The 25,507-nt window shown below is 42.3% G+C and overlaps 1 protein-coding gene across 7 annotated transcripts in view; it reads left to right on the top strand.

Annotated features, from left to right (window-relative positions):
• Nucleotides 1–25,507, top strand: part of si:dkey-237h12.3 (teneurin-3) — a 151,963-nt gene that overhangs the window by 67,070 nt on the left and 59,386 nt on the right. For all 7 annotated transcript variants that reach the window (XM_061079495.1, XM_061079494.1, XM_061079497.1 and 4 more), the window contains 6 exons: nt 7,779–7,904; nt 9,754–9,968; nt 15,337–15,547; nt 17,066–17,167; nt 19,718–19,912; nt 20,966–21,166. In XM_061079495.1, coding sequence (XP_060935478.1) covers nt 7,779–7,904; nt 9,754–9,968; nt 15,337–15,547; nt 17,066–17,167; nt 19,718–19,912; nt 20,966–21,166 — 1,050 coding nt within the window. The remainder of the gene's footprint in view (nt 1–7,778; nt 7,905–9,753; nt 9,969–15,336; nt 15,548–17,065; nt 17,168–19,717; nt 19,913–20,965; nt 21,167–25,507) is intronic.

Below are 25,507 nucleotides of genomic sequence, written 5' to 3'. Positions count from 1 at the left end.
CTGCCACACACAACATCAGGGTTAAAGTTACCTGAACAAACCTGATCGCACACCATCGATTAATAACTAATTAAATGTGATCGTTAGTTGTGTGAAGAGCTACATAGATACACACAAACAAGCACACACACACACACGCACACAGACACACACTCCTGCAGACAGAAGTTCAGATTATGCAGCAACGTGGTGTTTTGACTTCAGTTTATCCAGGAACATAAATATGAATTCAGCAGGTTTTCATAAAGATCAGTTCTTCTTATGAGTGGTTTGAAAACAGCAGAGGATCAGAGTCTCTTGTTGTTCGGCACACAAGTGTGTGTTTGCCCTTTCCAGTGATAGTGAGCACGAGTGGGGGGGTTGGACAGGAGGATATTGACCTGTGTGCTAAAGTGTGTGTGTCGTCCTGACGCAGCAGCGACGCAGCAGAACGCTCACGGACGAGAGAACAAAGAACAAAGAGCAGGAGTCAGAGTTTTATTGTCATCAAAACGCTTCGGCCTGTTTTCCCACCGGAGCGTTTGGCCGCGGCACGAATCCAGAGTCGACCTCTCGGAGGTTCTTGGCCACGAGTCACGCCGCAAACTGAAAAGTCCACATCTCCCATGGTGCACGGCGGAGCGTGTACAATTTGATACAGCTGCGATATGTTATATGGTGATTTTCATAGTTCTTGCATAAAGCGTGCCCCAGTTGTTGTTACTCAGATATGATTTATTATTGGCAAGGACCAAAAATACTTTCCTTCCATGGACCGTGTGTGAGTTGATGCATGTGCAGGTTGTGTTTTTGTCCCATGTTGAACAAGGACATTACCCAAAAAAACAAATGTTACCTGCAAAGTAATTTCTTACATATGCATTTTAATATTAAAGTTATGTTTCATTTGGATGGCATTAAGGAAGGTGGAATTTAAGATGTTGACTTATTCCTGTTTCTGTTCTGTTGTGTCGGAGGAGGAAACATCTGGTTTACATCCCAACATACTAATTTAATTTTACAATATGTTCAAGATATCGCGATAATATCAAGATTCTGAATTCCTTCGCCCACGATAATCATACGCTACAAATCTGATATCCTGAAGCCTAACTCTTAATCACATGTTTTACTTTTATTTCTTGCTTTTTATCTTTTTTACTCTGTTCCCCCCCCCCCCCTCCGGAGTCCACATCTGGACCTTTTAAGAACACGTTGAACTTATCAGCTCCGAAAGGCCACACTCCCGCTGCTCTTTTACCTTCAGCCGTTACTTCTCCTGTTCACATGAGCAGGTCCAGTTTCAGGTCGTGTATGGACGGAGTTCAGGAGGTGAACATCTCGGCCGTTAATCACTCACATCACCAGATGTTCCAGGTTTTTTCCGTTCACACTAACTTCCATCTGGATTCTCTGGAGGGTCGTAAATTTCGTGAAATCCCATCCTTGCACGAGACGAGATCCTGAGGAATGAAACATGTAATTTAATTGCTGTAAATGATCTGCACACACAGGATGAGCAGTAAACTCTGACGCCTGATATCTGCTGTTGTGTCTCGACGTGCAGATTCTGTGGAAGCTGTCGCTCGAACTACATGAAAACCAGTCGTTTTCTTTTGAGTTTTTAAAGGAGAGAAAACACGACTCCATTATCCTCGGTGACATTAGACAATCTTTAGACTTGTCATTCAGCCGAATGGAACAAATGACAGACAAGCTGCCTGGAGTGAATGGAGCCAGCGTAGCTCTTAATCTGTATGAAGTCTGATCTCTGCCAGGAGTATTTCTATTTCACTGCCTCTTCCCTGTTTTTTTTTTTTTTTTGTGCAGAAATTGCAGATGTCCTGATATGATTCAGCGGTGTCTGTCTGACTAAGCTTCCAGTCGGATATGCAGACATGGCCCCGGTACATCCCTGTCTGTTCCCCTCTGACAGGGCCTGTGCATCACTCCCACACTTCTGATCGCGGTTTTTTTTTGCAAAGCGACAGCCAATTCGCGTCCTCGGGGGGGGTTGTGTTAGAACAGGGGAGGTTTAAAATGGCCAGCACAGATGGAGACGTCAAAAAACACAAGTTGAGGAGCTGAGCCCTGGTAAGAAATAAGGAAACAGCCCCTGAAACACTTGATCTTTAAAGAAGACCTTGGTCCACAAAGCCTTTGTTCTACTTGAACCAAAACTTGCTCATTCTGTCAAACAGGAAACACTTTTATCTCGGTCATCCTCCCCCTCCCCCCTCCTGTCCTCGGGGGCATTATTTCCTACGAGAGAGATTTCGAGCATTTTTTACAGCATGTGTCAAAGCTGACTTCTTGCTAACCTTTAGAATCTTGACCACAGCAATAAACCCGTTACAGATTCATCTCTCCTTATGCCCTCCCTTGTCATCCAGGCCCTTAATCTTTACACTGTGGCGTCCTCCCCGAGCGGATATATAAGTATTCATCCAGCTTGGAGGCAGCGGGAATGTGACACAGTTGTATAAGGAGAAATATGGCGTTGTTGGGAAAGATCCTATAACCCGTGTTTTATTGGTGAATGGAGAGGGAAGCGCTCTCTTGGAGGAGAGGTCATAAATGCACCATATCAATATCAATATTCACGTTCCCCTTTATTGACTTAACTGTTTTGTTACTTGTTGTTGTTCATGATCTCGAGTCGTTAAAATTAGTACGGATGTGCCGCATGCGTTTTTATAACTTAACTGCTCCTCTGTGTCTGGGAATCAGATGCTAGTTTTATTTTTGCGCCTCAGCTCGTGGCAGATACAGTAGGAACGAGCAGGGACGCTCCTGTTGTTCAGCTGTTGTCATTCACACTTGTTTAATTTTAGACCTTTCTGATCTTTGGGATTTGTGTATTTTTGGTCTGATTCCAGAGTGTGTTTGTGTATTCGCACTTTTGGCGAATGTGTCTGTATGTGTGAGTGTGTTTAACAGATGCAGCCCTCTGCCACTTGCCTCAGGTGTCTCTGAGTGTTTCCACCACTTCCTCTCGCTTTCATCCGCCGCCAATTCACCTGCCAGGTGCAGCGACTCAACCGACTACAATGCAAACACACACTGTAAGAACACTCTACTGTCAGCCAGCACAATCCCATTAGTGCAAAGGCAAAGGAAAATAGAGGCACACCTGTACTGAAGTGATAGTTTTTGGAAATTCGCACATGTTATTTGTTCTGTACACGAAAATACCTCATGATTGTGTATAATTATTTTTTATTTCAACATATTTAAAGAAAAGCATAACCGTCACGGAGCTGGAACCCGTCTGATCGACAACAGCAGCTGTTCTATTCAAATGAGGCAAACCTGCTGAGGTGAGGCTTTTTTCCAGTTCCACTGATTGGAAAGATTTCAGCGCTTGCTCAGATATAACGAGCCAATCAGGACAGAGTCCAGCTTCTCGGCTCTGACTGGAAGCAGAAACAGATTGTGGGATTTTTTTAGAACTTCAAGTTGAAAAGGCAGAAACGAATTTAAAAGTTGACAAAGTCCTCAATGTGGACACGTTTGATCATAATGTTTATAGGAAATAATAGACTTTTATTGTCTGACATTTGGTTTTGAGTATCACACAAATATAATTATAAGAGTGCGACTGACATCCTGCCGATATGAAGCTTTCACAGACATGTTGGTGTCTGTGTCTGCCAACAGGAGCCAATATGAAAACTTATACTTAACAGAATAAACAACTTTATCTTTAGAATTTTTGCCAGAACTACGTCTATTTTCTTAATTCACATTGTTTATATTTTTTATAGTTTTGTTTTCTTTTAATTTACACTTATTTATAATAAAGATTCTGGATAAAATGTTAATTAAAAAGCCTCAGTACATTTCTTTGTCATACACATCAGTCTTTATACCGACACCATGAGTTATTGTCATAATTTTTTCAGACATTTTTTACTCTGCACCAAAAACTCCCAGTCAGGCTCTTATACATTTTTTAAATATTATATGCTTCTTACAAAATAGGTGAAGCATGAATTATTTTGTTTCATGTGTTGAAAAGGGAAAAATTAATAATCAGACAAACAGGGAAAAAACTCTTCTGCTGTATTTGTGTGTTTTCCATTGGAAACAGATGAAATCTGTGGCTCGTTGATCAAAGTGCTCGTTCTCATGAAGTTGTTGACACGGTGCACTAAGTTCCCAGAGAACAGTGGATGATACAGGCGGCTCCACTCACTGGTGATGCTCTGTGTTGTTGGGAAAGAACAAACTGCTTCTGCTACTCAACTAAAATCTAGTAGAAATCCCAAAGAAACAGTGAGTTCTTTTCAATTACACCACTGCTGGCAGAACCAAGCCGTGTCCTGGTCAGTCTTGGAGTATATTCTTTTTTCCGAGACGCTGTCCCACACATCGGGAACGTGTTAGTCACGCTCTGAACTCTGCAGCTTATTTCCCCGAGTCCCCCCTGGGAAGTTTTCTGGAGAGATGTGCAACCAGGTTCCAGCATAAAAACAATGTTTATCCCAAATCATTGGGAGGCTGCGGCTCTCCAAGTTGTTGTTGGCACACTCCCACTCCAGATGGGGCCACCTCTCCAACCGGTAAGTGGACTAATTATTCTCTGCGACGATGCCCATCAGAATAGTGTCATCAGCATATTTGAGCAGGAAAAAACGCTTTTCATGCCCGTCTCTATTTTTAACACCTTCAGTCGCTGCTCTGAATATTTTTGTCTCCCATTCTACTGGAGCATAATTAGCAGCGTGTTTTCCAGGTAGCAACATAACCACGAACGGCGTGAACAAGATCGTGGAATTTGCCGTGACATGTCAGATCTCAGACAAGCGATGACGTGAACTCACAAGTTCAATCTCCCATTCTCAGTCGGTGGAGGAGTTCCACAAGGCGCCTTTTTGACATTCTGCGATTGGTGGCCAGCTTTTTCCACATTTTGGCCCAAGAAGAGAACAGCTCATGGCGCATAAATATTAATTGAACCGGCCGATGCTGCAGGAATAACTTATGCTAATTCGAAGAAATGGAGGGCTGTTCACCTCGGAGCAATTTGTTGATGAGATAAGTGGGGATTGGGGCCCTGGTGGAGTAAAGCACAGTGAAGTGGGGCCGGCGCTCGGTGGCGCGGTGGCGTGTCGGCTGCACCGGAGCCCACTGCCACACACAATTAGCTCTCCACTGCAGACCTGGGAAGCTGATGATACAGGGGAGTGCATTAAGCTGTGGGGAGTCTCTGCATTCATCATGTGGAATTAGCCGGAGTCTTCAACAAGGAATCAAACCAGTGGAGGCGGGTTTTTTTTAGACAAGGACACTTGGTGGCTGAGGGGTAGAGTGGTCGTCCTCCAACCTGAAGGTCGGCGGTTCGATCCCCAGTCTGAACCATCTGCATGCCGAAGTGTCCTTGGGCAAGATGCTGAACCCTTAATAGCCCCCCATAGAATAACAAAGTGCTGCAAGTAGATGCACTGTGTGAATGTGTGTGTGAATGGGTGAATGTGAAACTGTACTGTAAAGAGCTTTGAGTGGTCTACATCAGACTAGAAAAGTGTTATACAAATCCACTTACCATTTACTTGTGGCAAGTCATTTATTTGATGTACTTTTTTTTGTTTTTTAGTCTAAAGGTGCCACATTAAGTTTTTGTTTTTAGTCGAGGTATCAGCAACGGCCCAGGGGAAAGAAATGTCAGTGAGTTTGTCAGTTATGTACTTTCAAACTGAGATGCACACACACACACACACACACACGTATTAATGTAGAGAGATAACTAGGCAAAGAAAACATTAACAGTTTTAGCACTATAATTATCATCAATAGTAATAGGACATATATGAGATATCTGTATTAAAAAAGGTGGGAAACATGGAATGACAGACTGTTGCTGATGCATTTTTATATACATATATATATAAATATATATATATATATTTATACACACGTCTCCTTTATTAAAGCTTAGTGTCAGCTTTGACACAGACGTCTCTCTCAACATTCAAAAGAGCTTCATTCACTTAATACGAGTATAATACTATATACGTTTCTTATCAAGGAAAAGGATTATGTTACCTTTATCCTTAAAGTAACACTTACCCTGCTTTGATGTCAGGCTGTCAGCCATTTTGAGTGTGTGTCACTTTTTTTTGTTTTCCTCTCTGGCGCTTCTGCTCTGGCGCTCGGCTCCATCAGCATTTTAAATGTTTCTCCGACTCCGTACACCTCATCCAACATGTCTAACACTCCACGTTGGTTCTGATGCCGTCTATAAGTCTAAGAGACGGACACATTTATACATCCTGCCGTTTGGAGAAGTTGGTTTTAAAAAAAAATGAGTTTTGAAGTTCAACAAGTCCAGGACAACGCACTGCGAGTATTTTTAGAGACGTGTCTGATTCTTGGCAAATTTTCTGGATGGACAAAAAAGATTCAGAGCAGAAAATAAACCCAAAAAATAAGTTTTCACATTTTGAAGGCTCTGTCAGAACAAACCACTCAGGGTATTTAGAAAAGTCAGACTTGTCAGAGATATTGACGGAGGAGTCAGTATTAATTTCTGCTGCTGGTGATGTTGCTGGTTTGCTCCAGCGGCCGTGAGAATAGATTCTGACACTAATGGGGGATGCTGGCTGAATGAAGCAGCTAAACATTGTCACTCAATGTTAAATCTGTGATATTTAATTGGATTTCAAGGGGCACCTGTTTATTTGATCCACCGAGGACACTGCTTTGTGTGTATCTCCGTGCTGCAGGCTTTGAAGAGAACACACGCCTGGTCTTTTTTACCAGACTGCTACATGCTCTCTGTTAGTTTTTCCCATCCTCTGGTGCCCTCTTATATATTTGATATTCTCCGCGGGCCCCTCATCCCCCTCTGGAGTTATTTGCCGCGGTCGATATCCATCTTCCCAGCGAGCGACAGGTGCTGGAGAAAAAGTTCCTATACCCCTGCAGATCAAATGGTCGGAAATCAAGATGCCTCCTCGGCGTGTTCCCCCTGCCCGGTGACTTTGAAGGAGATTGGGCGTCTCGCTGCGCTCACACAGGCACCACTCTTCCCCCCCCACCCCCATCCACCCCCACCCACCCAAAAACCAACGTGAGCTCAGTTTGATTGAATCCAAAAACCGTGCAATAAAAGCAGGTCGGCCGAGCGAGAGTTTAGTTATGTAAGAGACGTAGAGGAACGAGCATCTTATCCTCTCACTTCCTGCTGCTGCTGCTGCGACTCAATGCACCGACTCACACGTCCTCCAGTCTCTCTTTCTCTCTCTCTCTCTCTCTCTCTCTCTCTCTCTCTCTCTCTCTCTCTCTCTCTCTCTCCCTCTACCACCGTGTCCTTCCCGCTAGTTTCAGACGTTTGAGAGTGGAAGGACTCGTATCTCCACTGCTCCGTCTGAAGTGAAGCTTTTGTGTGTCGGGAGGGAGAGTTTCCCGCCTGCTCCTCGTCTTTGATACGGCGACTGATTGTGCGGCACATTAATGAACAGCTCTCCCAAAGGAAACATGCAAGAGCAACAGGGTTCCTGGGTATTGATTGAAGCGGCTCGGCATGGCGAGTCTCTGTTTTTGCACAAAAGAAAGACACCCGTGGCAGAGAAGCTGCAGAAAAAACTAAACTAAAATGTGAACTGAAAACGTTAAACAGTTTCTTTTTCCTCCCTCCACCTGCATTGGATCAGTCCATTGTGCTCTCCCACAGGTCTTTTAGAGCTGAAGTGGCTTGATTGTGTTGTGCGTTTACATTTGCCTATTTGTTTTTATCCATTTTCTACAAGCCCACGCAGATTTTTTTCCTTTGTGTGTGTGTGTGTTTTTCACAGCGATGCACCTTTTCGGCCTCAATTGGCAGCTGCAAGAGTTGGACAACCAGCCGGCTTTTGAAAACGGAGGAGCTGGGAAGACAGGGCCCACTCAGGCGAGCGTAGTGACAGCTCTGGCTGCTGACGGTGAGGAAATTAAAGACCCACATCTGAATTAATTATTACTTAACGTTTGAATGAGCCTTTTGAAGTACGAATGCTCCACGACTAATGCTGCTTTTTATTCTTTGTTTTGCTTTTTTCTTAATTGTAGTAATTTACCTTGGTCCGTGATTTGAGTGTTCAGGGTCACATCTTTCTTTTCAGAAATTGAAATTAATTCAAGTCAACCAATTGACAGCGGCGTACCGGTGGTGGAGCGGTTTGCTGACAGGAAATTGAAAAAAAATATATATATGTATATGAAGAAAATGAGGATTCCTGCTATAAACGCTTTTTTGGGGGGAAATCAAACTTTAAAAGGTTAAACGTCCCTTAAAACACAAACTTTTAAATAAACCCAAAGGTTTAAATGACAATTAGGAACGACAGAGTGCAGCTGCGGAGCATTCAGCTCCTGAATGACAAGAGTGAAACGTTCGATGCTCGACGCTCAGTCAGCCTTTAGAGTGTCTTGAGATCTTTTCACCTGCTGAATACTAATTGGCGGATTCCAGACGGCTTTGTGCAGCCTAATCATAATTTTTTTTTGGGGACCATTGTGTATTCAACAACAAGCAGCCTCAGTTCACCTTTACCGCAAAAGCCACCTAAATTAATCTCCGAGCACACGGCTGTGTTTATAATGCACAGCCATGGAGGCATTAATTGAGTTGAGCAGGCCGAGCAGAAAGCTCAATTGTTTAAACTCGGCTAGATTTAAATCCTCATAAGTACTGCTAATTAAGATAGCATGAGGCAGGTTTTGGACTGTTTAAAGGCAATCAATAGCTGGCTATTATTCTCCCCAGAGGTAAACTTGGCTTCCAGACTTCAGTTTGACTGAAGCTAAAGTGACAGGTAATGGCCTCATTACACAAACACACACATAGTGACGCAGACACACACACGCACACACACCACAGGGGCATGTAAATAATCGAGGTCTGGCACAAACAGATTCGCTCACACTTGCAGCATTAACAGCCCACACACACTGAAACAAGATGCAGGAGCAAAAGGTTGATTTGTTATTGCGTGGCGGGACGACTCTGCATCATCCGGGCTAACGAGGGAAAAGTCATTCCGGCGGTTAGAACAAAGCACGCGGCCGTGTTATTTCGACAACACAGCTTTGGACGGCGACGTCTTTTAAAGCGCTTTAAAGATTTTTCATCGTAACAATGAAATCTGTTCTTGTAATAACATCCTGCAGGCGGCGGTTTCTCATGAGTCATATTAAAAACCGGTCATTCCTCCGTCTTTTTTGGCTTCGGTAAGGACACAGTTTAAGGACATCATTCTCCAAATTGTTTTGATTTGCTGTTATTGCTGTGGAATGGTGGCACTCAGTATATCTGACAGATTCCATTTAGACCTTATCTGATGCCGAGCCTGACTCCATGAGTCACCGGGACCAGAGAAAAGATGGGAGATGCGGCCGGTTGGAGTCTTATAAAAAGCCAATTATGTCTGGTCATTTTTTTCCCGCCGAGCAGTGCATCATGGGCCGCGGGGAACCATTACTTTTAATCCTGTCTTGCTCGGTCACTGCTCATTTGGGGAAAGATGTGACCGTGTTATTGTCTCGGTTCCTGCTTGAATAAAGGAATCTGATTACACTGACAAGCCAAAGATAAAACGCAGCATTTGCGGATATCCGGATATCAGATTTACACAGAAAAGCAATATTGTGTGTGAGATGAATGTGAAGGATTTAACTGATTGCATGAAAGACAGTGTGATGCTCAATGTGTGACGTCTGACCTCAGCTGCTTTTTTCCTCATTCCTACATTATCTGATGGTGGTGGTGGGTGTGTGTGTGTGTCTTTAAAGGAAGGACGACCGTGCTGCTGCAGGAGAACAACTCCATCGATACCGGACAGGTGGACATCGGGAAGAGGGCGGGGCAGAGCGTCCCACCGGGGGTGTTCTGGCGTTCCCAAGTCAGCATGGACCAACCACGCTTCCTCAAGTTCAACATCTCGGTGCAGAAGAACGCTCTGATCGGAGTCTACGGGAGAAAGGGTCTCGCTCCCACTCACACGCAGGTACAGGCCTCTCCTCTGAAAGATCTTTTTAAAAACGAGTTAAAGTCTCTGAGATTAACGACACAACCAGTCTCCGAAGGGAAGACGATATAAAGGAGAATTCCACCCGGCAGAGGAAATATCTCCGTCAAGGCCCAACAGACCTTAAATTCAATCAAGCCAGCACCAAATTGAATACACTCATAGATATCAGTTCCATAAATATGTCATATTTTTAAAGTCATGATCTGAGCATTATTCCCTGGGAGGCGGCTGCTTCTTCCCCTTTGTCCGGAATCCTGTTCTTTATCGGCCTGTGTTCCATCTTTCCACTGAGTTTCGTGGAAATCACTCAGGATTTTCTCCGTAATCCTGGCGATAACAGACAAATGGACACTAATGAAAACATAACCTCCTTAATGGAAGAGAGCTTTTTTTTTGCTACAGCCTTATTTGGTCCAATCTTACCAATTGTTCATAGCGGTGGCAAATTAAAGCTTAATTTAAAGGCAAATTTTCACTTGAGTGGGAATAATTGTCTTTAGTTCTGCTTCTGGTGCTTGTTACATACATTTCAGCTGTTTTATCCCCAAAGTAAAAAAACAAACTTTAAAGAGATAATGGGAAATTCTGTTTCTCGTTATAGTGAGAAAAACATCAAATGAAACCAGTATAGGTTTATTAATTTTCCACGAACACCCTCCCATCAAAAGAAATAGCTTGTGTCTTTAGCACATGATTCACTCTCCTGTACAAATTGCTCGGTAAATTAACCTTCAACAGGAAAAGCATCATATCAAGGATGTAAAAGTAATGTAAACCTCCATTATTTATTAAGGTTTTTCTTTTGGTTACCCGGAGGTTTTAAAAGCCAGAAAAACAATATTGATATGTTCAATCAATAATCATAATACAGAGATGTGGGATGTTTGATTCCAATATTGACTTTTTTCACCCTCTGTTTTGGTCTCTACCAACTCCAAAGGGAAATATCCGTCAACTTAGATGTTAAATCTCACTTTTTCATCAATATCAACATTTAAAATCTATATTTTTTCTCTCTGAAAACATCTGCTAACTGCGTCTAAAAATAACTGGAGTGATGAAGATGAAGAAAAGCCTGAAAAGCTGCAGGGAGCGGAGGGGAACTGATGAGTTAATGATAATAATAATTCTCTGTGGGTTAATCACTACCCGCGACCCCTTCTCCATTTAATGTAACCATGTGATCAGCTGTTCCGACAAGAAACTGATTAATAGCAGCTTTAAGGTTAAAAAGAGGCCGTTTCCCTCTTTGCATGAAGCTTATTTCTATAAGTACAATCAAAACTGATTTATAGAGTTTTAAAAGAAAAATCGAATATTATAAATATACAATATTTAAAAAATGGTCCTTTATCTGCCCTTATCCGATCCCTTATTTGAATTCTAGACGTGCGGCCGTGATAACCGAGCAGCAGTTTAGTTTCTGCCTTCAGCTTCGATTCTTCCGTGCGCGGACGTGCACTCTCTTCCCCTTTCCGCTAAATGTCTGCCATTTGCAAACTGGAGTGTTTCCAAAATGTCTGATGTGTCACTTGAATGACATTTTCTCCGGATCTGAATGTCCGACGTCGGGCGACGCTGATGGAAGCACTCAGACAATGGCCATTTTCCACCACACTTGACTGCAAAAGCTCTTAGCCTCACCTTCTTGACATTCTCTTTCAGTAAAGATGGGCTTCACTCAAGTGTAGACAGTTAGGGCCACTCGGTGACAGAGGAGAGTCCGATAGCCGCTGACAACAGGTGAGCCGCCTGGCGCTTTCAAGGTGAAAGAAGGAAGCTCGAGAAAAATCAAAGACCGACGGGCCACTAATTAACCAGACACTACTTTTATGTCTCCGCCGATTGTTACACAGACACTCAAACTTGTCAATGCCGGACTCCAGGTCCATTGTGGCTACCTCCTAAATTACATTCAGTTCAGGTACCGCGGGCAGAAATCAATGCATTTACTTAACTGAGCATGAAAGACCCCAATGAGAGAAATTGACTGTTAGTCTTATTCACAGCTTGACAAGACAAGAGTCTTTCCACCTCCGTATGGACTTCCTCCATCTGCTATCGAGTGTCTGTCTGTGCTGATACAAAGCAAACAAGTTAGAACCAAGCAAACTTTTGTATTTCTTTCCACTCAGGAATTCCTGCTCAGTTGTTATCAAAGTACCAGACTTAGTTGGTTCAATCTAAAGTCTGGAGAATTTACAGGCTCCGAGTGTTCCTCCTCCCTCCGAGAGGCATCCGCCAGTCTCTCCACGCTTGGGCTCTCGCCTGTTATTCGCCGGCATTGTTGGATTGAGATGAGTTGGGGGGTTTGCTTTCACACCGGCTAATCGAGATGTATGCACTTGGCCTGGAGGTGCAGGGCTTGTGGGATGAACTGTTTTATTACTTCTCCCTGAAGCCAGCAACACAAAGAAGTCAACTTCCGCCAGGTTAATATCGCTCCCCTGCCCCCTGATCTACTCAAAGGGGTTTAAATCACACACCCCTCCCCCCCTATCTTAATGCTCTCCTTCCTGTTGTTTGCCAATCAACTGAAAGATTGCACCGGTCCATGTTTGTCACATTCCAGACGTTCCGAACTAAATCCTGTTTTAATGTATTTTTCTTCTTTTTTCTTCCCCCCGTCGTCTTGTTCTTTTAACAATTTCGAAGTCCATTGTGTTTCTGTGAGACTGGATGTTGTGCACATACTGATTTAGAGCCCCGGTGTTTGATGTACGGCCACTAGGGGCCAAGGGACCTCAATAAAACAAGGTGATGGATACATAGTGCCGACAAATAGCTGGGTTATAATTGTGTGTGAGCAAATAGCTGCCAACTTATGCATCATTCATTTGGAGTCCATGAATGTCAGTCAAATGCTGTTTTAGATCTGATTGGATTTCAACAGCGTTTTAGAACAAATATCTTTAATCATAGTATCGAATCAGCCTTTTACCAACATATGATCTGATAGGAGCCAATATGAACATGTTTATTTTACATATTATACACGGAAGAAGAGACATTTAACTTAAAAACATATCTGTTCATTTTGTTAGTTTTGAGTTTTGTTTTTTATTTTATTTTATTTAGTCTTGTTTTTTATGGTTATTTATAATAAGGTTTATGGTTAAATTGTAAAATATCAAAGCATCGTAGGAATTGACAGTTTTTAATAAATATCAATAACAAGTCCTTATTTGACAATTCTCTTCCCCCAGGGCTCAGCGATAAAAAACAATATCAATAATTATCGCATTATAATTTTAAATATATAGCAATTCAACCAATATATGCATCAGCCTCCAGAAACACGTATGGTTTGGCCTCTGTTTTTGTGCAAAATGAGTGCGTCTACCTTTTGTCGAGAGGTCGTAGATTTAATTTGTTTTATTTGAGGTGAAGGTTTGTTTGTTTTCCTCTTTCAGCTAAAAAATCACATTCTGTTGGAAAGAAAACTGAATAATAATCTAATTGAGGCTAAAACACTAAACAGATCTGCAGATTTAAGATGAAAAAAACAATTGAAATAAACATTCCTATATTACACCAATATAAATATCATATTTTTAGACAGGTTTAAAAGTCCAAGCATCGTCACTGCCCATTATTTCCTATTTAATGGAGGGGGAATTATTATAGTCAGTAAAAAAATGTAACATCACTGTAATTTCCCCATATTTTATTGTGGGAGGGAACAAAATTACACCTTATTTTATTTACCCCATTTCTCTCTGTGGACTTTATTACTGTGAACATGTTTAGAGCTGTTGTTGCCTTCCCCCTGTTTTTGTGACCCTCAGTGTCGGATCCTCCCGAGGCACAGAATACATCTTTCTGTTTACGGGGGTGAAATCACAGTGAGGTAACGATCGCGCTGAACTGACCCCCTGAAAAAAACACATCACTTATATATATTTATTCTAAGTTCATACGATGTTCTACTCTTTTAAAAAAATAGTCAAATTTAAATGATTTGTGCGAGTTCAAAATCGATGTTTAATCAAAGCTCTCTGCAAGCAGCCTTCTCCTCGGAATTCAAATCCAAACTCTTCCACAAACCAGCTCCAGTTCCCGTGTGTGTGTGTGTGTCTGTGTGTGTGTGTGTGTGTGTGTGTGTGTGTCTGTGCATCGCTTCTCTCGCTTCTCGAGCCTTCACCATCGGCTCGGTGCATCTGTGTATCTAACCACCGCCTCAGCCGTGGGGATCTGTCTGCATCTGCCGAGCCGGCTCTCCAGCCCGTAGCCTGTTGGGGAGGGGGGGTGGGGTGGGGGGGTTGCCGGTGTGCGTTACACGCTTTTCTGCTGCGGTGCTCCGTGCCCTTACAGCTTCACTCAGGAAGAGGTTCAGGTGTTGAGCAGGTGCGGCGGCGGTGAGAGCACATGCACCGCTCCACTTGGCAGGAATGACTGGTTACTCCTTGTTTATTCCGTAAATCAATGTTCGTAATAGAAAACATGTATATACACAGAAAGAGAGAGAGAGAGAGAGAGAGAGAGAGAGAGACGGTTAAAGTTGCATTCCCAGCAGGTATCAGGTAGAAGATACAAGCTTGAGAAATATACCACTTCATATTTATTTTATACAGAATGTGCACGAGTGGCTGTCTGCTGTATATCTAGTATTGACAAAATAACAAGTGTATATTTGATTTAATCCATTGTGTTTCTGGTGTTTAGGTTGAATGTATTTCACCAGGTTCTACTCAGGAAGACAACGTATATAAAAACAATTCAATACACATTAAACACAAGTCTACCAGTGATTTATAAATTAAATTAAAAGAAGAGAAATAAGCAGTGTGTTGTATAAAAGCTTATTTTTTCACTTGATTTATCCTCCACATGTATTTTGTGCAGGTCCGCCAGCTCTGAACAACACAGCATTTTAAGTACTCGCATTCCCACAGTGCATTAGCAATGTTAATTTAACAAATAATGAAAACACCTTCCCCTTAAGTGCACTCCCATCAGAGTTTACAATATATTCCTGTGCAAAAATGTGGAGCATTTGCCCCGGAGCCATATCAGCTCCATCGGCGAACAAACAAATCTCCCAACAACATCTGTCAACCCCATAAAAAAAAATACAGAAACTGTCACAGAAAAATCAACATTTGTTATACTCCAATATTTGCTGTGTACACAACCGGCTGTGGTTTGTGTCTTGAATCACAACTTTGAAGATTTTTTCCCTCTCGGGCCGTGAGGAAAAAAATAACACCAGAGGAGCACAAAGAAAATCTAAACTTGTTGAACTCTCTCTTCTCTTCACCGTCTGATTCAATTACTCCCACATTAAAAACAACCTGTCGTCTGCATCTGCTTGAATCGGCTCCGCCTGCTGTTTGTGTTGCAGTACGACTTCGTGGAGCTGTTGGACGGCAGCCGGCTCATCGCCAAGGAGCACCGGAGTCTGAGCGAGCTGGACACCAGGGCGCGGCTGGATCACCCGGTCACCGTCCACCAGGCCGGGTTCATCCAGTACCTGGACTCGGGGGTGTGGCACCTGGCGTTCTATAACGACGGACGCAGCGTGGAGGCGGTGTCCTACAACACCATCATCCAGGGTACTGATGAGTGTGACCATAGATATATATAAAGACTAGTTGTCTCGTCTGCGTTGCCGGCCAACGGAGCCGGACGTCACCACATGGCGGCCATCTTGCCAGAGGTTGCTCGCTCACCCATACCATTGTGTTGGTAAATAACAATAACTTTCTCAATTTTCAACCGATTTTGAAACGGTCTGGTTTGTTATAAACGTCAGAGATGTAGTTATGACACTGGATAAATTATTACATTTTTTAGAAAATAACATAATTATTCATAAGTATGCAGTTTCATATCTACATCTCTGACGTTTATAACAAACCGGACCGTTTCAAAATCGGTTGAAAATTTAGTAAGTTATGGTTATTTACCAACACAATGTTATGGGTGAGCGAGCAACCTCTGGCAAGATGGCCGCCATGTGGTGACGTCCAGCTCCGTCGAACGAGACATCTAGTCTTTATATATATCTATGAGTGTGACTGGAATGATTTGTAATGAAATGTTTAGTAGATTTTTAATTTCAGCTGGGCCTGAAAGAACAAACACTCAGGTTGTTGGGAAACTGTGGCAGCCGCACAAACGAGCTGAGCTTTTCAAACTTCGCCCGCCCCCCCGCCCCAGGAGGCAGATCTAGCTTCTCACCTGAGGGTTGTTGTGGATTATTGTGCTCGACACTATATCACAAGACCGTACACGGCATTGATCCGTCCCGTCGAACAACCTCTTCAGCCTTTGTGGAGTATGTGAAATTTCCTTGTGGGTTTTTGAGCCAACAGAAAACACTAAGGTTGAGTTAAGGGTTTTTTATTTATTTCTTTATTTTTCGTTATGTTTCCTTCGGGGAGTTCCATTGATCCGGCTCCACGAATATGAAGGTATCGATGTGTGTGGGGTCAAAATTGCCTGGGTCCTCCGCCCGGGCTCAACCAACATCCAATACACGCCTGAGCAATAACAAAAAAGTTTGCCCTCTTAATGCCGATCAAAATGAGGGGCCCCGGTCTATCGGGGGTGTGTGGGGGGGGGTGGGCCTTTATGAGCAGCGGTCTGTTGAATGGACACAAGATCTGTCTGTAGGATGTGTCAGATTAACTTCAACTCAGAGGGGATCGGAGCTGTAAACACTCGGGAGATCGCACGGCTTGTGTTGGGCATGATCAGTCATTCAGGGGGTTGGGTGTGTGTGTGTGTGTGTGTGTGTGTGTGTGTGTGTGTGTGTTCCTCAGGAAATTGTGTCAAGGAAATGGAATTACTTGGTCTCATATGAAATGCCTGCGTGGCTTCTGCTTAGCATGGCTCAGATGGGGAGAGCCGGGCAGCAGCTTGCGTGTTATGGCAGCTTAGACCTTAGTGGCACGTGGACAAACAGCTGTAGATATACGCCATGCCTGATTCCAGCGCTGCAGATGAGAGATGCTTAGAAAGCTTAGAGAAAAAGTTGGGATATCTCTGGCAGAATTTCTTTTTCAAAACTGTACAGTAGGATTTTGGTATAATGTGACTCTAATATATTGTAACTGCTGCGCCCGCAGAGTCGGTCATGGAGTGCACGCACAACTGCTACGGGAACGGAGAGTGCGTGGCGGGAGCGTGTCACTGCTTCCCAGGATTCATCGGGCCGTACTGCTCCAGAGGTAATTATAAAGCTCTTCTCTTCCTATTCTGTCCGTTCTGTACATGATTTGAAAGGGTTAGTTGACCCATGGTTTTAAAATATCTTTCTCCGGGAGATTTTCCGATAGTATTTTACCCTCCAAGATACTGATTCTGATATCTGGACTTTGTGTATCGGCCAAAACGGAGTACGGATGTGATACTTGTGTATTTAATTTGCAGTTTATGAAGTATTTTGATAGATTTATGTCCTGACTCAGGTCAAACCCTTTGAAAAACTGATTTAATAGAGAGATTGAATGTCATAAAACATATTTATTACCAATGAAATGATCTAAGAATACACAATATCCTCTTGAATGCCGCTCTTCAAATTGCACTGATCAGTGGCAGTAAAGTGCACCTGCTGTTTTTGGAGTCGACAAAGAAAGAGAGATTTTTGGGATAAGAAAATTCCAGTTTTATCCGAGTTAGTCAAATACATTTCAAAGACGTGGCATCAGATCGGAACATAGATTTACATACTTGCCTATGTCTATTTATAAAAAATAATAAAACTGGTATTAAGTTGTGTTTGTATTGCAAATTTATAGCTTTAAATGTAGCTTGTGGTGTTTTACCTGAAAAAAGAACAGTAGAAGCTCAACAACAAGACCCATTAAGATGAGCTAATTTCTACTTGTGTGCGATACTGGTGTATTTAATATGCAGTCAATGAAGTTTTTGATAGCTGTATATCCTGGATCAGGTGGAACCCTTTGAAAAACAAATTTAATAGAGAGAATGAATGTCATATAACTTATTTATTATATAGTTTCAGTAAGAACAAGATAAACAAATGTATAGATCTAAGAATACACAATATCCTCTTAAAACTGAAATCTTGCAAAGGCTCTGTTGCTTTTTTGGTTGAGGGACAGAAATATTATAAAAATAATAATGCTGATATTAAATTGGGTTTGTATTGCAATTTGATAGCTTTAAATGTAGCTTGTGGTGTTTTACCTGAAAAAAGAACAGTAGAAGCTCGACAACAGGAACCATTGAGATGAGCCTAATTTCTACTTGTGTGCCGAGCATGTTAAGTTTTATGTTTCTAAAGTTTTCCTGCTCCACCAGAACAAAAGGACGACGGATGGAGTTTTGTTTTTGTCGCTCAAAGATTAAAACAAAAAGAAAAATGTCTCTTATTCCCCCTCAAACTGTGTTTGGCAGAGCTGGAGCAATAAATCTTCTGGACCATATATATATATATATATATATATATCAGCCAGTATGATGGTTTATTGCAGATGAACTGGGACTGATAGATGTGTCGGCCGACAGGTCTCCAGGCAGTCAGCAGTGAAATGTCAAAATGTTTTGTTTGAGGGAATTTAGAGACGGTGTCAACATTGACAGAGAACTGTGTGTACAATGTGTACTGTGAGTACATGTATTCATCAACACAGGTCGTTATTTGTTTACTTGAAAGGGACAAAGCACATTATTGAACATTTGTTTAAACCATACAAAATATGGTACAGTAAAAATATAAGAAATAAAAGAAAAAGAGCCTGAGACCGACACAGTATGAGTAAAAAATGCAGACTCCAGTATACAAATACAAAAATATAAAAAAACGACAATTCACATTAAACTAAAGCACAATTAAAAAAGGCTGATTTACTTTGATCAAGTTTTTGTGACTGTCAATATCTGTCTCGAACTCAGGAACTAGTTTTTCCTGCTCATGCTTATACTGTACGTGGCCCAGCTGCGTTTGTTAAAACCACCTTGAAACCAAAAATATGTCCTTTTGAAAACAGTTGGAACGTGTTTCTTTGAAATGCACCGAGGAACAAGGGAGAAATTCCTGTTAGAAACGGCTCATCTCCATTAGAATGGAGCGAGGCGTTTGTAAAGAGGATAAATCAGAAACGTGTGAAAAGAATCTCCACAATGTCGCAGAGAAAGTTGTAAAATATGTGTATTTTGTCATGTTGAATCAAAAATGGACCCGTAGCTACACTGTGAACTTTCTTCTGAATTCTTTTTCATTGGATTTATTTAAACGTTTTACCTCCGTTGAAGAAAAAGCACAGATAGACCCCCGATCCCCTCGATGGATCTGAGACGACTCGTTTCTCTCTCTCTCCCAGAGGTGTAAAAAGTACTGAAATATTGTACTCAAGTAAAAGTACCTTTACTTTGATGAAATTTTACTTAAGTACAAGTAAAAGTAACCATCTAAAAATCGACTCTAGTAAAAGTAAAAAGTAGTTCATTTAAAATGTACTTTAACTAAAAGTTACTTAGTTATTTCCAACAACTTGATGGGGGCCGCTCCTATACAGTACACGGAAAATTCGATGTTGACCTCGACCTCTCATGAACTAGTTCAAAGTTCAGTTCATACAAGTAAACATGAATAGTTCACATTCATAGCTCACCATTTAAATTCTTAAGTAAAAGTAAAATTACCCATTTCAAAAACTACTTAAAAAATTACAAAGTACACAAAAAACTACTCATTTACAGTAACGTGAGTAAATGTAATTCGTTACTTTACACCTCTGCTCTCTCCTCAGCCTCCTGTCCCGTCCTGTGCAGCGGGAACGGCCAGTACACCAGGGGGCGCTGCCAGTGCTACAGCGGCTGGAAGGGCACCGAGTGTGACGTCCCCTCCGCCCAGTGCATCGATCCCCAGTGTGGGGGGCACGGGCTGTGCGTGGCGGGCAGCTGTGTGTGCAACAAGGGCCACAAGGGATCCAACTGTGAACAAGGTAGAAAGAAAACTGCTTCTGTTTGAGCTCGGGGGGGGGGAATCGACTCAGTGCGTCGGTGAGACAATCGCTGTTTTCAACTCGGCTGAGCAGATAATGCTCTGGATGTTGTTATTGACACCGTGTGTATCAATTAAGCAACGCGTCGGAGTCGGGAGTCGGGACCACACGAGGGCGCCGACTGGAACTGATTGCTCCGGTGCCCGTTGATGCAGGCACCTGCTGGAATGTGCCACAGCTGAAGACACCGTGTCACAATCGACCCGACAATGACATCTGTTCCTCAGTTTATTAAGGAGGGTCCGCTCTCTCATCGTCTTTCTCGTCAACCCCCCCTCCCCTTCACTCTCAGCTCATTTAACACTATTGATCCCGGCGCAGACAAAAGGCAATTATCAGCTCAGATTTACACGTGCGGGTCGCTGACCTCACGTGTAAAAAGGATATCGAGTTCACTCAATGAGAATATTGTGTTTTTTTTTAAAAGGGAAATCGTTGGGGAAACGTTGGCATGAGGAGCCGGAGTCTGTTGCACACGAAAGGCTCCGGGGCGACAAATTGGTTCGGCTCAATAATCAATATCAGTGTCCAGGCAGATCCTGAAATGCACCGAGCAATCAGCTCCAGAGGAAGCACAATAACATTGTCGCAAATTTTCTCTTGTTAGTAATGGGTTGATTATGTTGCTCATAATTGCCAATTATGAACCTATATCAGCGAGGTTGATCTGTAAATTGTTAATAGTAATTGATTATATCTGTCTAGACTCTAATTGTGCTCTTTTCCTCATGCCTGTAATGGGGCGTAATTATGCTTTCAGTGTGTTGGAAGTAGACTGTAATGCACCACACAGGAGATAAGTTGAATATAGGGTAGGAAATTACTACCGCTGCAGCTCACCGGCCGTCATCTGGCACCGGAGGCACTTCCCCTCCAAATGGGATGTTTGGCCGGTGGCAGGGTTTCAGCGGCCGAAAGGTAAATAAGGAGGTTTGATTTGCTGTCTGCTCGTGGTAAACTGACACTGCTGTCGCCCTGGCTGTGTGTCCTCAGTGGACTGTGTGGACCCGGCGTGCTCCGGTCACGGCGCCTGTCATCACGGTGAGTGCCACTGTAACCCGGGCTGGGGGGGCATCGGCTGCGAGATCCTGAAGAGCACTTGTCCCGAGCAGTGCTCAAGCCACGGCAGCTTCAGCACCGAGTCGGGGACGTGCGTCTGCGAGGCCAACTGGACGGGCGCCGACTGCTCCATAGGTCAGAACACGTCTCACACGTCTCACACGTCTCTCACTGTCTCACTGTCTCTGCACCACTCACTACCCCTGTGTCCACTCTCAAGGTTTCAAGCTGCAACTGCAATCGTTCCCATTAATGATTCATTAAAAGACGTCTCTATCATTCATTTGTTCAATTAAATGTCGAGAAAATCGTGAAAACATCTTCATATTGCTTGGAAAATAAGATGAAGTTTGGTTTGTTTACTCAAAAATCGAAAAGACTTAAACAATTAACTCACAAATAAATTCATCAACAACTTGTTTTCAGCTCTAATGTGATTATAAATATTCTGATTGCACACTTTCTTTGTTTATTCAAATAAATTAATAGAAAATATTCACATTACACGTCGGCTTTAAAGGAATTAAAAGGCATTTCAAGCTACTTGAAGCTGTTATCTTTCATTTGAGGGGTTTGATTGATTTATTAATGTATTGATGCATGAGTGCAGTTATTTGATCTGCTCCACTGACTCGGTTCAAACAGCAGATTCACGTCTGTAACGTCTTTTTTACTGTTTTCTGCAGATGGAGTTTGAGTGTCTCTAACGAGGAGTTATTTTATTTGATTTATTCCACAACATGTCAACATGTAGCCGCCTCTTTAAGACTTATAAATATTAAATAGTTACACAACTCAAAATACAAGATAAACTCACAGGATGTGATGTATGCTTTGGCTTTTTAATGACTGGAGGTAATTCATCATCGCTGGTGAATGTATGTCTTTGGTGAACATTTAGATTTAGTCACAATTTGTCTTCTCACATGAACGTTTCACAATCTGAACTTAACTCTGGGGATAGTATCGACAGTCTGATCAGTATTTCCCTTGTGTTTTCTCAGGTGTGTGTGTGTGTGTGTGTGTGTGTGTGCGTGTGTTCACCAGAGATGATGAATGGAAGCCTGAGTGACTGATGTGGTCCATCCAGTGAGTGATGGGCTGTATGTTACAGTCCTGTCGGCACTATGTCTTATAAGCTGTAGGTTAATCGCCTCCTATATCACATCCAGGGAAGTTTTACGTTGGTTTGATGGGAAATACGATAAAGTTACGATGATGAGGAAGTATTTGGATGGTCATGTCTTTGCATTAAGCACATTTAATACTTTGATTGTCTCTTATCTAAGCAATTTGGTTTAATTATTCTGATGAGAATATCAATTTTAAATGTCTCAACTCTCAGTTATTATGTCAGATGGTGAAACTAAGTAATTGGAAGTGACAACAACACACAAAGTGTCAAGGAAACATTTAAAATACCTCTGAGGGGAGATGATCCCACGGACGTGCAGTTCATATAACTGTTTTATTTTGTAATAATTTCATTTGTTATTAGCCAAATCATGATGTCATTTATACTATATGATGGTGAATGATTGGTTGATTGTGTCTATAATCTCATTACTTCACTATATGACGTCATGATGACATCACTCTACTATTATCATTTATCATTTGATCTATATTAGATTAGATTAGATTAGATTCAACTTTATTGTCATTGCACAGTACAAGTACTTATACAACAAAATGCAGCTTAGCATCTAACCAGAAGTGCAAAAAAGGCAGTAAAAGTGCAGAGTATTGTGCATATTAAAGTGAAAATGTAAATAAATAAGATCTGTACAGAAAGAAATATATATGGAATATTAAGTTAAGTTATAATTATATTAGCTTCAGGTCGTGTCTCTAGTCTGATAAGATGCAGAGAAACCTGGAAAACATTCATCTCTGAACTATGAATGACAGGATTTTCTGACTTCATCATATGATGTCACTTATGACATCATGTGATGGGGAGTAATGTTTTCTGATTATATCATTTTTAGATTGTCTCTATAGCTCTATAATGTGCAGAGATATCTTGGAAAATGTGTTTTTTGCACCATATCCTTTTTGACCCATCGGCTTGTGAAGGTAATCGTGTTGCGATGCCCTTCAAAGTATCAATTCCAATAAGTGAGGGGAAAATCTGTCCAAGTACACACATACACACACAGAGACACACACACACACACACACACACACACACACACACACACACACACAAGCTCCCAAAAACAATATCCTGCTTCCGGCCATGCCAGCACACAGGGCAACACTCAGACACTTTCAGGGGTGTGAGGCGACAGATGTTGACTTCTGATATCCACGAGTCACTCAGGCTGGGAGAGTGATGTAGAACTAAATAAAGGAGCGATGGAAAAAATCTCATTCTGCTCCGACACTCATATCCTCCTCCTGCATTCTGTGAGCTTTAACACTCCATGTTCACCAGAGACGGTTGAATCAGAAAAACTCAGTCTGTTGTTTCAGTAACGAGACCTGACGTCAACAGGAGATAATTTCCCTCTTCATCCAACTCTCACTTATTTACAGAATGTGGATTAATGAGCATCGTCCCCATCACGTGTCCATTATCAAGCAAACCCTTGCACTGTGATTCATTAGGATTTGGCTGCAGAGACTTTGAACCTGAACGCCACAGCCTCATTATGTCTCAGAATAAATAAATCAAACCCGTGGGGGCATCACACCCCCAAAGTTTAGTAATCAACACCTGTGGAACGTGTGGGAATGACAGAGGAAACGTTGACGACAAAGCTTCTCCTCCACGTGTCGTGTGACCTCGCACATCTTTTATTTCAAAAGTGAACATTTCTTTTCACAGACAACTCATTCTCTGTGTTTGTTTCCTCATATGAACATGTTTTATTATTATTATAAAAACAATTATTATTTAAAAAGAAACACTTCAAAATAGATCTGGTTACATCTCCATTTCAGTTATTTATAATACATATTCATGGTTAATCTGTAAAATATCAAGCATCAGTTAAATGTCTTTGTCATAAGGGCTTAATAACATCTTCATTGCCTTTTTCTTTTTTTTCCATTTATATTAGACAATATAGCTATAGCCCCAAAAACTCCATATGGCTCGTGCTCTAATTTCTTCCGGTAATTTATATATTTAGAGGAGAGGAGACAATCGTGTATTCCCTCGGTGCAGAGCCTCTTCATTCATCACCTGCTTTGTATTCAGGGACTTTGCCTTTCGACACAGGTAGATGACATGTTAGTTCAGAGGCCGACCCCCCCATCTGTTATCTTTCCCTGAGATTCTGGTAATTTATGCGCTGGATTTTTTTAGCAGAATCGGATCCTTTCTCTGTGTCGAAACCCAGAGGGAGAAAAGAACGGGTCGAACATTTAAAAAGCCGAAGTTGCAGTTTGTTTCTGTCGGTTCAGAAGCCGTCCAATAAATTTCTCTTGGCTGAAATTCAATTGAAAATTAAAGCGTAAGGAGGCTGGATGAATCCTGTGATGTGATAGATGCACGTGCAGACCTTTCCAAAGCAGCAGGCGGCCAAAGAATGAATGATTGTTTTGGTCAACAGTTCTTTCAGTTCTTCCTGTTGTGTCTTGCATTATTTTCTCAAAGCCAGGCGAGTTGTTATTCAGTTAAATCTTTTCGATATTCCAGACACAAGCCTCTCACTCAGCGAGACGTCTCCGGTCTGTCAATAACAGAACTGACGTGTCCGGCCTCCACGCCGTCCGAAAGTTGGGGAGTTGACCCACCTGGGCGGAGGCAGGATTCCTTCTTAATTAAGGCTGCAGCTCTTCTTCAATTAAATAAACTTTAATTAACAAGCGCGCAGCATGCATCGACCACACGCAGCCCCTATCCAGCGCGAGTCAGGGGCATGTTAAAGGCAGATAAACACTTTTGCACTAATGAAAAATTGATTGCATAGATTCTATGGGAAGGAGGTATCCCTTTGGAATCTAATGACTACCCTCCAGAGGCGCGCTTAATATTCTACAGTGTCGGCTCGACTTAATCAGAAGCATCCAAGGTCTCTCAATCGAAGAAAAACTCTATTCACAGAACTGGAAACAGGCGGCGAAAAAAAAAGGGCCTCGATAAACGGGATGAGAGAGAAGCAGTGGTGGAAAATAATCAAAAATACATGAGTCAAATCTGTACATATTTCATCCATGACTCGTTCCGTGTCTCTTTGGCTAATTTGCTTTCCCCCCCCCGACCGAAGTTTGTCAAAGAGTCAGAAACTTTCCAGTGAAGAGGTTCCATAAACATCCTGCAGCTTCCAGTCTCTTAGCGCTTGAGGACGTACTTGAGCTTCTTTCCTCCGACGCACTGACGGCTATTGTCGCGGCTCGGCTGGTTCACGGGCTTTTGATAGAAGCTCTCGGTTCCAGCAAATGAACATTTCCCTTCGTCGCACGAGAGCAGCAGCCGCAGCTTGTCGAGCGGCAGTTTTTAGCCTCGTACAGCCTGATTTACTT

The sequence above is a fragment of the Limanda limanda genome, chromosome 10 (assembly GCF_963576545.1).
Source record: "Limanda limanda chromosome 10, fLimLim1.1, whole genome shotgun sequence".
Taxonomy (NCBI): domain Eukaryota; kingdom Metazoa; phylum Chordata; class Actinopteri; order Pleuronectiformes; family Pleuronectidae; genus Limanda; species Limanda limanda.
Note: the sequence above shows the minus strand (reverse complement) of the source record. Positions and strands in the feature narration are given on the sequence as shown.